The 17,180-nt window shown below is 38.9% G+C and overlaps 1 protein-coding gene across 1 annotated transcript; it reads right to left on the bottom strand.

Moving 5' to 3' along the window:
- Positions 1-12,308: 12,308 nt before the first annotated feature.
- Positions 12,309-13,757, bottom strand: LOC131487844 (olfactory receptor 4C3D-like). The gene has a single exon (XM_058688992.1). It carries the CDS (start codon positions 13,233-13,235, stop codon positions 12,309-12,311), a length of 927 nt encoding a protein of 308 aa, XP_058544975.1. The 5' UTR covers positions 13,236-13,757.
- Positions 13,758-17,180: the final 3,423 nt, after the last annotated feature.

Here is a 17,180-nt window from a genome sequence, read left to right as displayed (position 1 = left end):
TATGAGACATTTTCTACATTTTAGAGATAAGATATGGAGGCTTCAAAGAGTAGAAAAATAAGACACTGAGTTCCCACCGTTAGAAAACATTGAAACCAAATTCAAATCCGGTTTTTCCTGGATCAAAATCAATAGCAACGGCAAGCAATGTCTCTTCTCTTAAGAGTCTATCAAGTGCTCGATATGGTAGAGACATTTGCTTCATGATATTTCGCTATCATAACAAATCAGTGAGATAAATTTATGCTTCCTGTGCTCATTTTACTAAATAAATCCTACAGTAAAATTCAACAACAAATTTGATGACAATTTTACCATAAAGAACATGTTCTAATTATATATAATCCAATCCTGAAACTAGAAATTACAACTAATTAACTGTAACTAACATTCCAAGACTCTAATAATTTGCCAGATATGCTGACTAAAGAAAATAAAACTGTGCCTCTTTCTCTGCCCAAGGAAGACCCCGTTCCAACTTAGCTGATATCACCCCTGCACGTGAGCCTGAAGTAGTATAAATCATTCCCTCCATTTTTCCTTGTGAAGGAGTGCCAGGCGAAACAAAGAATTTTATTTTTTTTAATTTATTTATTTTTTATTTTTTAATATATGAAATTTACTGTCAAATTGGTTTCCATACAACACCCAGTGCTCATCCCAAAAGGTGCCCTCCTCAATACCCATCACCCACCCTGCCCTCCCTCCCACCCCCCATCAACCCTCAGTTTATTCTCAGTTTTTAACAGTCTCTTATGCTTTGGCTCTCTCCCACTCTAACCTCTTTTTTTTTTTCCTTCCCCTCCCCCATGGGTTTCTGTTAAGCGAAGCAAAGAATTTTAAAGAATAACCAAAATATCAATAAAACAATTCATTTATTTTTTTTTTTACTCATTATGTACCAGCAAGGTACTTAGTCTGTTACATGCATTATTGCAATTATTTTTCATATCACATGAGTTGGAGGCTATCATAAATCCCATCTTGAGGATGAGGAAACTGATGTTTGGAGTCAGTAGGCGTCTCGTCTAAAATGAGTGAGGATTATGAATCCATATAATCTCATTTTGAGACACGAGCTCTTAACCATTACACTATGCCACTGAAGAAGTGAACAGTGGCCTCAGTCAGCTATATACAAGTGTCACTGCCACCAAATGATATGGTAAAAGCACTGTTCCAGTAGTAAACTTCTCTTTGCTATGACTACCTAAGCAGAGGCTGTCTGCCACTTGATAGGAATATGTTAGAGACCTATGGGGAATATAAATAAGGTTCTCTAAGATTCCTCTAAATCCCCAAAGACACATTCCTAATATTATTCCTTTTATTAAACAAGGTACACAATTGCCAAGGCACTGTTTGCAATCTACAGTATGGGCTAACCCCAATCTCCAGGATAGGCTAACCCCAATCTGCAATATGGGCTAACCCCAATCTACAGTATGGGCTAACCCCAATCTCCAGGATAGGCTAACCCCAATCTGCAATATGGGCTAACCCCAATCTACAGTATGGGCTAATCCCAATCTCCACCTCAGAACTTTAAAAGTCCTATAATAGCCCTAATAGTGTAGAAGGAACATAGTCTCAGAATCAGGCTAGCCGGGTTTCATTCCAAATTATTCCTCTTATCTCTGAAGATGTGTCGTCACATTCTCACCACTCTGGGCCTCCGTTTCCTCATCTGGAGAAGGAGGCAGCTGTGGTAGATGAGTGGAATGCTAGGGGTTCAAAGGAAGCAGTTCAGGGACTCTGTCCCTCTCAAGCACAGAAGCTTGGCTCCTACCTGCCTTAAATGTTCCCACTTCCAAGTAAGATGTCCTTTGGCCATCTCAGGACTTAAAATATCTTAAAGCATAATACACTAGAATAGAGACTCATGCCCCTTCTGTCTTAAAATCTATAAATTTTTTATATTTCTTTTCTGACCACTAATACACAGTCGGTATGACATTCAAGGCCTTGCCTCATACTAATTAACCTCATTTTTTGTATGCCTCCTTCGCACAGCGGTCAAAGCCATCTCTTACTGCCAGAACACACATGTCTGTCTAGTCTGGTGGGAGAGGCCATGGGTTCAGAGCAAGCAGACTTCGCTCTCTGTCCCACTCCTGGCACTCACACACTGGACAACCTTCAACCCTGCAAAAAGAAAACAATGTAATTAGCCATTAAAGGGGCAGAGAGAGAGGGAGACACAGAATCCTAAGCAGGCTCCAGGCTCTGAGCTGTCAGCACAGAGCCCAACGCGGGGCTTGAAGTCACGAACCGTGAGATCATGACCCGAGCCGGAGTCAGACGCCCAACCAACTGAGCCACCCAGGCGCCCCTGATTTTTTTCTTTTAATTCCCACAAAAGCCATAGGAGACAGGAACCCGTATTAGCCTGGTTTTCTGATGCAGTGGTTAAGGCTTAGAGAAGTTGTACATTTTCGTATGTCTGTGACCAAGTCCATGGCACAGGATACTAACCACCATCTCTGCAGCCTCTCTAAGAATTCCATACCCTGCCTCACAATGCTTTCAGAAGCACCGAAGGAAGTACCAGGCATGAGAATGTTTGGGGAGCACTAACAAAATATTCACGACTATTTTCTGTTCCTATAAGCTCCTGTCTTCCTCCTGCCTCTGCCCATGCCATCTATTATCAACAAACCCATTATTATTCTTCCTTCCTGCCTCATTTCTTCCCGAATGCCCCCTTCACCACCATCATTCTGGATATTTGTTACAATGTCCAGCTAGGGTACATATCAGTGGTAATTCAGCTGTATTCCTGGCCAATTTTTTTTTAAATTTCATGTCAGTGTTATCTCCCTATGTGGATGCTTAAGGATAGCTAATTTATTCTATTTCCACAAATGTCTAATGCTGTGCTGTGTACACTCTAGTCATTTAATTAAATTTAATTAAATCCATGAAATTGGATTCAACCAAGGAAAATAGCATCCAAGGAAAATGCCCAAACAATACTGGTGCCCGTCTTGCCTCCAGAAATGAGAGAGTGCCATTGTCAGAGCCAGGATGCTATCCTTCTGGCATCTAAGCTCATATATCCCATCTTTCAGCTTTTCATTTCTACTCCTAGACATACATTAGCCAATCCCAAGAGTGGAGCCCTACCTTGGATTTGCACTTTAGTGTTGAACCACCGCCTTCAGATCCTCTTTGTAATAATGCCTTCTTTTTCCAGTGCTCCTATGAAATACACTGGCTAAAAGACCATTCATACAAAGAAGTGAACAACTGCATTGCTTCAATTCTCTGATGATTATCTAGACAGTACATATTTCTCATTCCATTACATGTCCAAAACTGTGAGGGATAGAGGAGGTGCCCTACCTGTAAAGAAGGAAACAGAATGAGCACTCCTGAAATGATGCATATACAATGTAAGTTCCAGAAGGGAAATTATCAGTATGATCTATAGATTTCAAAGAAGATTAAGTGATCTAAGCCTTGACATGAGAATTTAGAAACTCCTAAGTTTTTGATAAAGAAAGTCAACAGGAAAGAGAACAGCATGAGCAAGGCATGAAGAAAGGAAAAACATAATGTACATAGCCAAAATATGTGAACTTTGACATCACAAAAACCTACATTTCATTCTGGACCTGCCAGGGATGTAATCAACCAGAAGTTACACATGGTCTTTAAATCACGGGGTTTTTTTCAGAGTTGTATTAAACATAATAAGTTCCTAGCATTACAGTTTAGGTTTTGATATTTACATTTATAAATATTAAAATGGGATAAAATATTAAATTAAATTATAGTGTAGATGTTTGTTAAATATTTATTATAATGCTTGTGATATTTTTGGTGTCTCATAAAAGTTAGTCACATACACCCCTACTGAGTTATGAGATGCCTTGAGTAGGTGTGCCTAGCTAAACTGGAGTTCAATTGGGAGTAGGGAGTAAGAACTTAAAGACCTATGTAAAATTCCTGATTTTCCACACTGCAGTCAGTTCTCACTTCTGAATACATAAAATAGGCCAGACAACTTCTCTGTGCCTCAGTTCCATTTTCTTTTTAAAAATTTTTTTTTAACGTTTATTTACTTTTGAGACAGAGAGAGACAGAGCATGAATGGGGGAGGGTCAGAGAGAGAGAGGGAGACACAGAATCCGAAACAGGCTCCAGGCTCTGAGCTGTCAGCACAGAGCCCGACGCGGGGCTCGAACTCACGAGCTGTGAGATCATGACCTGAGCCGAAGTCTGACGCTTAACCGACTGAGCCACCCAGGCGCCCCAATTCCATTTTCTATAAAGTGGGAAGGTAATGTTACCTATTCCAAAAGGTTTGTAAGGATTAAATGATTTTATAAATGTAAAGGGCTTAGATCAGGATCTCTATTTCTTTTCCTAGAATGAGGGGAAGGATACTGACCACAAACTATTTTAAAACAGATCCTCTGCCTTTGGATCACATGTTTACACAGGCTTCTAGTAAATGATATTAGATTTTATTAGAAGTATCCATATACTTCTACTAAATGCTCAGTTTAAGTTTTATAAATTGCAAAAGTAAGATATAGCCCTTGGAAAATATTTCGTATGGAGAGGTAGAGTGATAGAAAGCTGAAAGTCAAGGACCACTCCCAAGCATAAGCCCTACTGGACCCTTTATTGTTAGTGTAGTTCACTCTCTTCAGATGTGCATTTGTATGCAGGAATATTCTATGTGCACATTTATGTGTTTTGCTCTATATAAAAGTATATAAAATATAATAATATTCTTGAAATTTTAATTGAACTGTTTGGGCATTATTTGTCAACAGTTATGAATTTTCCTACATTTTAACTTCTGCATGTGATTCTATTTTATGGTTGTACTATGATTCATATAACCAATTTGTTTTTGCTTGACATTTATGCTATTTCTAGTATTCTGTCCTATACACAATGATGCACTGGACGTCACTTTACTGACTTTTTTACTTTCTGGTTTGAATGTTTCCTGGTTGAATACTTCCTGGTTGGAGAAATTCCTAGTAATGCCATCACCGGATCAAAAACTATGCATATGTTGAATTTCGATTGCTTCTGTAACTGTTCTCTCAAAATCCTGAAGTATCTTTCATTCTCATCAACAGTGTATGAAAGAGTAGTTTTTCCCACAGTTTTACTCACACTGAATATTATCAATCTTGATTATATTAACCAAATGATAAGGTAAAAAAATCATACATTACTTTAATTCTCATTTAATCATTCATTCATAGAATTTCATCAATGACCTAAACAATAAATATATTATTGGTCTCCAGATGAAGCTAAAGTAAATTTACTATGTAAACTTTTTTAAATTTTTTTTAATGTTTATTTATTTTTGAGAGAGAGGGAGAGACAGAGCATGAGCAGGGGAGGGGCAGAAAGAGAGGGAGACACAGAATCCGAAGCAGGCTCCGGGCTCTGACCTGCCAGCACAGAGCCAGATGCAGGGCTCAAACCCACAAACGGCGAGATCAGCTGAAGTCAGATGCTCAGCTGACTGAGCCACCCAGGCTCCCCTATATGCACTGTGATATCGATGTAGAGATATATAGTCTATACACAAAATATCAAAATAATAGTAATAATTTAGCATGTGCTGCATACCACGTATTTTGCTAGTACATAATACATGTTTTCTCATTTAATTTTCACATCTGGCTCTGTTTAGACAAATTTTATGGCTGAGAAAAAGCAGAATAATTAACTTGTGTAAGGCTATACAGTTAATAAATGATAGAACCTGTATTTGAATCCAAGTTATGGCTGATTCATGTTTCTAAGTGTGTGAATATCTTATGGAGCCGAATAATTTCTTCAGTAAAATCCTGGACCACAAGAAATGCATTTATGGATGTCCCTGAGTTGTCCTTTTTAACGATCAATCAATAGCCCCGTATTTCTCAGAATATCTGTACCCAGAACATATGCATCATCAGTAGAATGTCTCTAATTAAGAGCTTTAAAAGGATTATTTTTGTCAGCAAGTCTTCCTAATTCATTTTGCTTTCCTTGCGAGATGAGTGGAGAAGGAATTATCTACAACAGCACCTCTATGGGTTGGAAATTACTATACCATTGTAGATACAAAACTTAATGTTCTCTAGGGATGTTTCCAGTGGGAGGTGGCTGAATCCCTGAAGAACCTTTCTTGATTTCACGACCCCATCCCCGAGCAAATCATATCAGCATCACCTTCAGCACCAACACTAACACCCTGCAGTGGACAGAGCTGCTCACATATAAATGTGTATGTGCTTATATAAATATATGTTTTATATAAATATATTCTTTAAATCTAATTCATCTTTACATTAAAACTGAAAGCCAAACAGGGCGCCTGGGTGGCTCAGTAGGTTAAGCATCCAACTTCGGCTCAGGTCATGGTCTCATGGTTCGAGCCCCGCGTCGAGTTCTGTGCTGACAGCTCACAGCCTGGAGCCTTCTTCAGATTCTGTGTCTCCCTCTCTCTCTGCCCTTCCCCCACTGGTGCTTTCTCTCTCTCTCTCTCTCTCTCTCTGTCTCTCAAAAATAAACACTGGAAAAAAATGAAACCAAACATTTGAAGTATCATTAAACTAAATCGGGAATAAAGCACCATGTAAATTCGTTCTCAAAGGTTATTGGAAAATCAAGGCTAAAAGCAGTTGGCACAAGAAGAAAGCAGAAACATGTGTAATATATACATATATATGTGTATTCATGTGCACACACACACACACACACACACACAGAGTTGCATGAAAAAAAGGAAACATAAAAATCTCTCTAAAACCATCCTAGACTTACCAGCTATTCCTGTTCCTCCCCTTCCCAAGAGCACATCCCTAAAACATAAATACACTCTCATAGTTACTAATCTCATGACTTGGATTAGGCAGACACTTACATTTTGATAATTTGCTAAAAGAAATTAAAGCAAATCCCATCAAAAGTGTTGATAGGTTAAAGCTCTCCATTCTGAAGACACAAATTTGCGTGTAGAGACAAAACCGTTGAACTACTGACACATTTTAAGTATTATTGTACATGTGTAAAAAATGATTCAATTAGTTCAACAATTTCAAAGGAGTAGTTCAAATTAAGAAGAACATGTTTAATACTCACGTAACTTGTTGGAGTCACCTGGAGTCAGTGCTCGACCTGATGTCATCCTTGTGACCTCCAAAAGCCAGTTACCCGATGGTTCCAGAAGGTAGAAGGCAGAGATTGTACAAGTAAATTCTCCAGGATAATGTCAGGGTAACCAAAGTCTGGCCCCACCCAGGATGTACTTACATGAACTTTCATCTACAAAATAGCTACAAATCATGACCTATTAGAGTTTCCATTGAGCAGATCAAAGCATACAGGCAAGTAAATCAGGACACGTACTGCAGACACATCGTCTAATCATTTCATGGGGAGCTATTTCTATAGGACCAGAGTTTCTCATGATTTTGGATGAAAGATTTACAACAGATGCTCTAAGTATCCAAGAATTTAAATAGGAAACAATCCTTGTAGATGGCAGAGAAACTCAAATTTCATCTAAATAAGAAAGGTTGCCAAAAAAAAAAAAAAAAAGACAGCTAAGCTATTTACAAAATCATGCATGGAGCTGTCCCTGCCATTTGGCTGTATTTTGAGCTTAATTTGTAAAGAGTTTCCAATCCGCATCTTAGAAGAAACACTATTAATAAGATGTTTTCCTTCGGGCAATAGTCTTGAGCTAAGAGGGCAGAGCGCCATTTTCCAATGGCACAGAATTTCCACGTGTGCAGACTTGTATCATTCCAATTGCGTCCCCTTGAGGCTGTGTCTCTACTGACTGGGGAGCTAATCACCGTACCACTGAATTCCTATCCACCCCTACAAGGATCTGTTTTTCTCCGGGGCAGAACTTCACTGGAGACAGGCCAGGCTGATACTCCACAAACACAACCCCAGATCCTGGTATTAACCATTCAATTATCTATTCCCAATGTAACCTCTCTTCTTCAGTAACAGAATGGCCACACAACCATCCATCTGCCTAATAACCTAGACGAAGAAAAGCCAATACACCTAGCAAATCCTGGAACCAAGTTTTTCCACTAGTCTGGTGTCCCCTTCATCTTTTAAGACTATTATTAAAATTGTCACACCTAACTGCAGAACAGTTGCCATTATTAAGGATTTTAAACAATGTACCTCAGCCAGAAAAAAAGGACTCAATTCTTTCTCATTTCATAACAATAGTACTCTCAAATAACATGTTTTCAATTTAGAAATATTTGGAATGATAGCCTTCATTCTTTTTCCACCTTCAATAGTGAAAAATATCAATATGCTACATTTACAACATAGTGCACAGAATACAACAGTCTCCTGAGGAAGTCTCCAGAAAAAGAAGAGTCTCTCAGTTTTATTGAGTATGACCCACAAAGGTGATGGGCCATCTTCTGCACTTGGATTATTTTTACTAACATCTTAGAATCACTTCATGTTCTTACCTAACCACTTTGATATGTAGGTTAGGGGAAGCTTCTCAATCTTTTTATTTTTCATTACTGCCCTCCTAAGGCACCGTTGTAGACATTCTAATTACCCTCACTAAAATTTTAACACCACAGATATATTATCCATGTATGTACCTTATGTATATCTGTGCTTTATATATAAAAACACGTTAAGATATTTTTATTCTCCAAGAAATTGTTTTTACCTGAGCGAAGAATACTTTACCCTTTGCCAAAGCATATGAAAAAGCTTACTTACAAAAAGAAAGGTGGGGGGCCCTGGGTGGCTCAGTCAGGTAAGCATCTGAGTCTTGAATTTGGCTCAGGTCATGATCTCAGGGTCATGAGATTGAGCCCCGCGTTGGGCTCCATGCTGGGTGTGGAGCCTGTTAAGATTCTGTGTCTCTCTGCCCCTCCCCCACTCATACGCGAATGTTCTTTCTCCCTCTCAAAAAAAAATAATAATAAAATGAAAACATAAAGAAAGGGCTGAAGGTAAATAATGTGGTTAAATGTGAGCATGACTGAAATCCTAGTTGTGCTACGAACAAGTACACACATCTATATCCAGTTCTTCTCTTCTGCACCACCTCCTTAATATAATGTTTTTCATCATACCTATTACCAACACAATTACATTTTTCATTCATTTGTTCACTTGCTTATTAACCATCTGCTCCCCACTGTAATTTAAGTTCCACACAAACACAACCTGTTTGTGTTAGTCAACGTCTTATACCAAGCCCCTAGAACTCTCTGGCACACTGTGGGAATTAAATAGTATTTTTTTTTAATAAAGGAAATAAGAATTTCCTAAACTGAGTTGACTTTGGAGTCATTTTTCAAGCAATAAATATTCACACATGGAACAGCGATTGTAAAAGCCCTAGAGAAACGACATTAAGTGCTTGACAACACTACCCTCATGCCCAGACTATCAGTCTCCTCAACGATTGAATTGCTTGTTTTTCTTTCAAATATCTTTCTCGCCCATACTTCATTCACTGTCTTGCAAATGCAACCATTTGAATTTCATTTCCTGAGCCCGTTACATCCCACTTTTCATGATGTCCATGAAAGGAAATACATCTGTGGACATGAGATCATCAAGTGGCTTTTCTCGGACACAAGGAGAATCAAGAGAGTACAGGTAGCCTGGGAAACCAGTCTCAGGGGAAGGCTGAAGGAAAGAAAGTGACCCCCAAATAAGGGGGAAAAAATGCCTCACGGACAATCTTCACAATGTGGCCAATGAGTAGTTCTCGTTTTGGTTATTTCACTTCATGCCAGCAAGGAATAGTGGGAAGTGGGAAGAGTAGAGGAGGCAGAGCCTAAAAGTCTTGATATTGACACTTAACCCTTATTGAATTGCATTTTTTTTTGCATAAATAGTGTAAAGATCCATCGAATAAAACGTATTGCATAAAGAGACTTACAGCTCGTAAAGCGCTATCAAAATGTGTGCGTCACAGTTGGTCTTCAACAAGAGTTAGCTCACTCCCCTCACTTATTGCCTGATAGTCTCACCGAAGTCTACATAAACCAAAGTCTCCTTGTACAACAGATACGACCACTATGTGTCTTATTAATTTTTCAGAGTAAATATACTTCTTTCCCTCCTGTTGTTTTAAGTATCAGAAATAATCAGACGGCACTTGGCCTTCATGAGAGAATCTCGATGATGAGATTCTTTGCAAAGGATTACCTTAACATTCCTTGAAATTACACCCAAACCAGCAAGCCTCCCTCAACAGTCTCCTGACAACAGGAGACAGTCTTAGACCGTCTTACATTTCTCCTTTCAGGTCTTAATGCCTGTCAAGTTTGCCGTTGACAATTTATAATCTGTGCCTCTTTAATCTTCTCACGTGGTACAGCCCTAAGACACAATCGTTGGCTGTAGCTTCCCTCTTTCAATCTCCCCTTTTGTCTCAATGTAGAAACATTTACTCAATACTCTCCCTGTTCTTACCCCTGGCTCCTATCTGTCAAACTGAACCACACATTGTTTGGTTTGGAGTCTGTTGTGCTTAATTGCCACCAGCAATTGCAAACTTGATCCCTTTTAATAGATTAAGCGCTGTTAGATCATCTTCCGGGCCTCGACTTTGTGGGAAAATGTTCTATGCCTTATGATTTGAGACAGCCAGGCATAAACTAGGACACACAGTCACCCCCGAGAAAAGATAGACCGTGCTCTGGCATTACCATGCGGTCAAATTAAGATGTTAAGTCCAGATGACCAGCGAGTGTGAGAAAGGGACCTCTGTGGGAAGTAACACAAGTTGGAGCCTTACAGTCAGAGAAGCTTTGTTTCGTAAAGTGCTGCGTAGTGAAAGAGAATGACCCGGCAGATTCCATGTGCACAGAAGAGTGTTATTGCGTAAACATATCTCTATATGGAAGACAAGGCTACAACCAATTTTGACACCGTCTTTCTTGAAGGACAAAGTGAATGACCAAGACCTGCAGAAAAATGTCTTATCCATAGATATAAATGCTTCAGACGACTGTGTTTTATCTGAAAGAAAGTAGGGCTGAGATCTGGAAGACCCGTGTTCAAGTGTTGCAGCTGAAACTCGTAGACGTGTGACCTGAGGCAAGTAAATTAGTAAACCTCTCTTGTCACCAATTTGCTTCTCTGTAAAATGAGGACAGTAACATTGGAACTACCGGTTTTGGATGCGGATAAATCACCTGAGCTGGGGGCGCCTGGGTGGCACAGTCGGTTAAGCGTCCGACTTCAGCCAGGTCACGATCTCGCGGTCCGTGAGTTCGAGCCCCGCGTCAGGCTCTGGGCTGATGGCTCGGAGCCTGGAGCCTGTTTCCGATTCTGTGTCTCCCTCTCTCTCTGCCCCTCCCCTGTTCATGCTCTGTCTCTCTCTGTCCCAAAAATAAATTAAAAAAAAAAAAAAAAGTTGAAAAAAAAAATCACCTGAGCTGAATATGCCTGATAAGTAATAAAATGTTCATTTAATATAAATGTATGTATCACAACCTCCCGAACAAAAGCTTTAGAACCTAATCATATGTCCTTTTGTTAAGGTTAAATAAAATAATGTTTACTGTTGTTGTTTCAAATGTCTCAGGTTTTGGTAAGGAGAAAGAAAAAAATTCCTTTATAGTAAAAAATATTTAAAAAAAATAAAGTATGAGTCATAAGGGTATTTTTATTTTTTATTTTTTTATTTTTTTTATAAGGGTATTTTTAAAGATGAGACCAAATTCAGAGTGATTTCAACATTTCTGGCTTATTTTTTGTGCCAAAAAAAAAAAAAAACACCCTAAACTAGAACTAGGTTATGAATTATTCCCTTCCTTTTGTGTGTGTTTTCCCTTTTGCCTTTGGTACATTCATAGGGCTAAAAAACATCAGCAGTTTCACTCCCCAACTGTCCCGTCCACATATATCTACCTAAGAATTTCTATTTTCTGTTTCACCATAGGTGAAGCAAAAAAAAAAAAAAAAAAGTCCTATGGAAAAAACGATTTCATCCAAGTAACATATGTATGAAAAATTTGGTAAAGTAACAGTAAGACTCTGGAGAAAAACATACTCTTTAATAACCAAACTTGGGATTTATAGTCGTCTTTTCCATTGCATACCTTGAATCTACGAACACTGACGCTTTGGTAAAGTACATTAAAAACTATCAAAAGCACCTATCAAAGGGCTTAGCCACTATTGAGTGTTTAATAAATGTTAGTATGTGGGACTTTTTTTTCTGTCAGCCATCTGCAAAATTTATTGATTCTCTTTCATACTTTATGACAGATATAGTCTTCCCTATTTATATATACCATCACTTCCTTGGCATTATGAACAGCCTAACTAACTCTCTTCTTCCACAGACTCCTCATGGCATTTTTCACCTCTGTGTTTCTCACTGTATAAATGATAGGATTTAACATGGGAGTGAGGATTGCAAAGAACGCAGTCACCAGCTTATCCACAGGGTAGGTGACCACAGGACGCATGTAAGTGAATATGCAAGGCACAAAAAAAAGTACAACTACGGCAAAGTGGGAGCCACATGTTGAGAGGGCTTTGTGTCGTCCTTCGGAGCCGTGGGAATTCAGGGACCTCAGAATGGCTATGTACGAGATGAGTAGCATGGAAAAAATGAGCAAGCACATGGCCCCACTGTTGGCCGCCACCACCATTCCCAACCTGTAGGTGTCGCTGCAGGCAAGTTTCAGCAGAGGGAAGAGATCGCACATGAAGTGGTCAATGACGTTGGGACCACAGAAGGGCAAGCTGACCATGAAAAGCGTCTGCACAGCGGCATGCAGGATCCCCCCTAGCCAGGCCATCGCCAGCAGGAGGCGGCAGAGCCCCTGTCGCATGATGGTTGTGTAGTGCAGGGGCTTGCAGATGGCCACATAGCGATCATAGGCCATGACAATGAGGAGGATGATCTCTGATCCTCCCAGGAAGTGCTCCACAAAGAGCTGAGTCAGGCAGCCACCCAAGGAGATGGTTCTCCTCTGATACAGCAGGTCGATGATCATTTTGGGGGTGGTCACAGAGGTGTAGGAGGCATCTATAAAAGACAAGTAAGTAAGAAAGAAATACATGGGAGCGGAAAGTGTGGGGCTGAGGGAGATGGTGATGACAACGAGCAGATTGGCAAGCACAGTAAATAGAAAAATGAACAAAAAGACCACGAAGAGTATTTTCTGCAAGCGTGGATTCTGCGTGAGTCCCAAGAGAAAAAAATCAGTCACATTGTTCGGAGGTGTGAGGCTATCCATTCAAGAAGGAACACCCTCCTGGGGCCTGAATTCCCTACAGAGGGATAAAGAGAGATACCTATTAATCCATGAAAGGATTGTAGTCTGAATTTCATGGTACAAAAACAGTCACTGTAACTGTAGCGCATGTTCTGGGCACTCCTTGCCTCGGCGTTTGTCTTCATTCCTTCTTCCTCCGCAATGCTCTGTCTCTTCATACACCTCCCACCTGCCGCTTATAAACACCCAAAGGGCAGCTCCTGATGTGTAATTTACGGAGAAAACCCTGGGTTTTAAACACAAGTGGGATTTTCCGGGTTCCAACCCTAAGTGACTTCACTAAGTCATTTCAGTGGCCCATGCTTCTGAGCCCTCCTCTCTGCCTGTGACCGTATACATTGTAACTCAGTTACAACTGACTTACAACTGTAACAACTGAGTTAACTTACAACTTTAAGTCAGTTAAGCGTCTGACTTGATTTCAGCTCGGGTCAGGATCTCAGGGTGATGGGATCGGGCTCCATGCCAGGTGCTGCCCTCAGCGTGGAGCCTACCTGGGATTCTCTCTCTCCCTCTTCCTCTGCCCCTCCCCGACTTGCATGTGCAGTCTCTCTCTCAAAATAAACACTTTTTTTATGTTTATTTTTGAAAGAAAGAGAGAGAGAGAGCACACAAGTGGGGAAGGAGCAGAGAGAGAGAGAGAGAGAAAGGGAGACACAGGATCTGAAGCAGGCTCCAGGCTCTGAGCTGTCTGTCAGGGCAGAGCCTGACACAGGGCTGGAACTCATGAACCCGAGATCATGACGTGAGCTGAAGTCCAATGCTTAACCGACTGAGCCACCCAGACGCCCCAAAAAATAAACACTTTAAAAAATAATAATAAAAGATAAAAGTTTTTAAAAATAAAAATTTCATGTGGAGAACAGAGTCTGTTAGATAAGATAGGTTATGTGTGTGTGTGTGTGTGTGTGTATATACATATATACGTGTGTGTGTGTAAACATGCACACACAAATATATAAAATCTATTACTTTAAGTGTGTATCATATGTTCACTTATTCAACAAATACTTACTGGACGTTTCTTATGTATATAAATGTGTTTGTCAACATAAAGTCATAAAAAGCGTCCCCGTTTAAATGCCTTTAGTAGGGGTGCCTGGGTGGCTCCGTCGGTTGAGCGTCCGACTTCGGCTCAGGTCGTGATCTCATGGTCCGTGAGTTCGAGCCCCGCGTCGGGCTCTGTGCTGACATCTCGGAGCCTGGAGCCTGCTTCAGATTCTGTGTCTCCGTCTCTCTCTGCCCCTCCCCCCACTCATGCTCTGTCTCTCTCTGTCTCAGAAATAAATAAACATTAAATAAATGCCTTTAGTAACCCCTCCCCCAACACTTTATTACCAAACAGTAGCAGCGCATTCATTCATGAGACTCCCCCACTCCTTCATGCTCCTCCTACCTGCATTCTTGCGCCCTCCCTTCCCATCCCCCCAAAGCATCCATCACCCATCATTCCTGCTTGCAGGATCTTGCATTATTAATGGAACGAGGAAATGTGGGGACATAAATCTCTCAAATGAAACAAGGGAGAAAACATAAATATAACAAAATTTATCCTGCAGGAACACATTTCTTTTCCTTCCAAAGGTAAATGGATAGAGTTTAAGTTTTTAATTATCCACGATGAAAATGTTATTCATATGTGAAAACCAAGTGTAGCAACCTCATAGCAAAATCAAGTAGTCCCTTATTCTGAGGTGGACTTCCCCGGAAGATTAGAAGAGACAATAGTGCATGTAAGTAAGAATAAGATGTAATTAATAACAGTGATTTATAACTAGCTATGAAGAAGTAGAAATTATTTGGGGCGGTATTCTTTGAATCTACAATATTCCTTCTAGGAATAAAACCCAAATAACAATATTTTTAAAAGAGAAAAACCATTATGTACAAATATGTTCAACACAATTATTAAGAACTGTGGAAAATTAAAAACTGCATACAATGTCCAACATCAGAGAAATGGATAGGCAAAATACAGTGCACCTCTCTGAATAATATGTCATTTGTAACAGAGATGTTTTTAAACATTTGCACAATATCAAAGCAAAATTATTATGTTGTAATAATAGTTGGGGGAAATTCTGGACGCAAATTTGAATATATAACATGATTCTAACTAATTTAAATATGCATATAAATAAATAAATAAGAAAAAAAGATCCCAAAATATTTTTACTTCCAAATTGGTAGTATTGTAGTTGATTCCATCTTTTGTGGTTTGACCTGCTGCAGAAGACATTTAAATGTCAGATTAACCAGGGGAGGGGGTAAGAGGTGATTTTATGATTTACAAGATCCATTTAAACCTAAGATTCTATAATTATATATTTTCTGGGGGGAAAAAAATCTCACCTATGAACTTGTCTGACATAGCTCCATGGCCAGGGTCTCAGGCAGCTGGTAGTTCACCAAGAAATAAGTCAGGTGGTAAGATTGAAAATACAAACTAGCCCAGCTACATTGTGTCTTTGCTGATTTATAAACGGCACCTTTCTCTTGAGTCTCACAAGCACAACTATCCACCCTGTCGGTAGGCACATTCTGTGAAGTTTATTAGTTATAGCTAATTAGACCTCAGGGATATGTCACCATCATCAGTAGATCTTGCCAACAACCCAATTATTGCACGTAACTTAACTGAACATCAGTTTTATAGCATTCGTCTTTAATTTTTAATTTCTTCCTTGAATCTATATGAATACAAAATACCATGACAAGAGGAGAAAACTAAGTCAACCATTTATAAATTTGTATGCTTGATAAAAAATGAGCTTAATACAGAGTCTGAATATTTGGTATTGTAAAAATTAAACATTTAGATGGATAACTATCTGATTTTTTAAACTTGCAAGCCATAATATTTGTTTTTTGATTGGTCTGCCATTCATGGTGGTAATTTTCAAATATTGTTTTCAGATGTACATGAGGTGATAGTTACGAACCCTATTATAATACTGGTACCTCATATCAGCTAAAGTTTCCAACACTTCTTCAAAGTGGTTCTTTCTTATGCCAATTCTGAAATTAGATAAAAATGATAATAATGAACATAATTCCATTCTTGAATTGTAGTCAAAGATGGTAACATGTATTTATTTCACTCATATAAATTTAATCTCATAGTATCCCTATGAAATAGAAAAGAAATAGGCATCTATCTGTATTTATAACAAGGAAAGATAAGACAAGAAATAAGAATGCTATTTGCCAAGGTGAAACAAGAAGCCAGGCCTCTAAATTGTGGGCCAGGATCCTTGTCCCTAAATTATTGTTTTGCAACTCAAGTGTCATGACACCTTTATGCTGCCACCAACTGTGAGGCATATTACAGTTATGTACTAAAAGAAATAAATATCAATTTTTGAAGTGATATTTTTATTCAATTACATTCAGAAATATTCCTGTATAGAAGCACACTCACCCATGTTCAGATATGCTTTCTTTAGTAAGAGGAAAAGGTAATTGTACATAACTCTGGGTTGGGTCCTTAAGAGCAACATGTGTCATGGGGGAAAACAGTTTAAGGTATCTGAGAAAACATGACTAAACCTAGTTTGATTAGACACTTGAGTATTATAGTGCCATGGTAATATCTGTGATGGTACATACCAAAGACAGTTTGAATGAGGATTTGAACCTGAAGAGCTATAATATATATATATATATATATATATATATATATATATATATACATATATATACATATATACATATATATATTATATATACAATATATATGTATATATATACATAATATATACATATATATACATTATATATATATATATATATATATATTTTTTTTTTTTTTTTTTTTTTTGCTGAAGGATCATCTGTGAAAATGTCTTGAACTTGTCTTTCAACTCTGGGATGAAAACCAGTCAGATCAGAGAATTAGCATGTGCT

Source organism: Neofelis nebulosa, chromosome 10, assembly GCF_028018385.1.
Source record: "Neofelis nebulosa isolate mNeoNeb1 chromosome 10, mNeoNeb1.pri, whole genome shotgun sequence".
Lineage (NCBI taxonomy): Eukaryota > Metazoa > Chordata > Mammalia > Carnivora > Felidae > Neofelis > Neofelis nebulosa.
The sequence above is the reverse complement of the archived record's forward strand: the minus strand, read 5'-3'. Positions and strand labels throughout refer to the sequence as shown.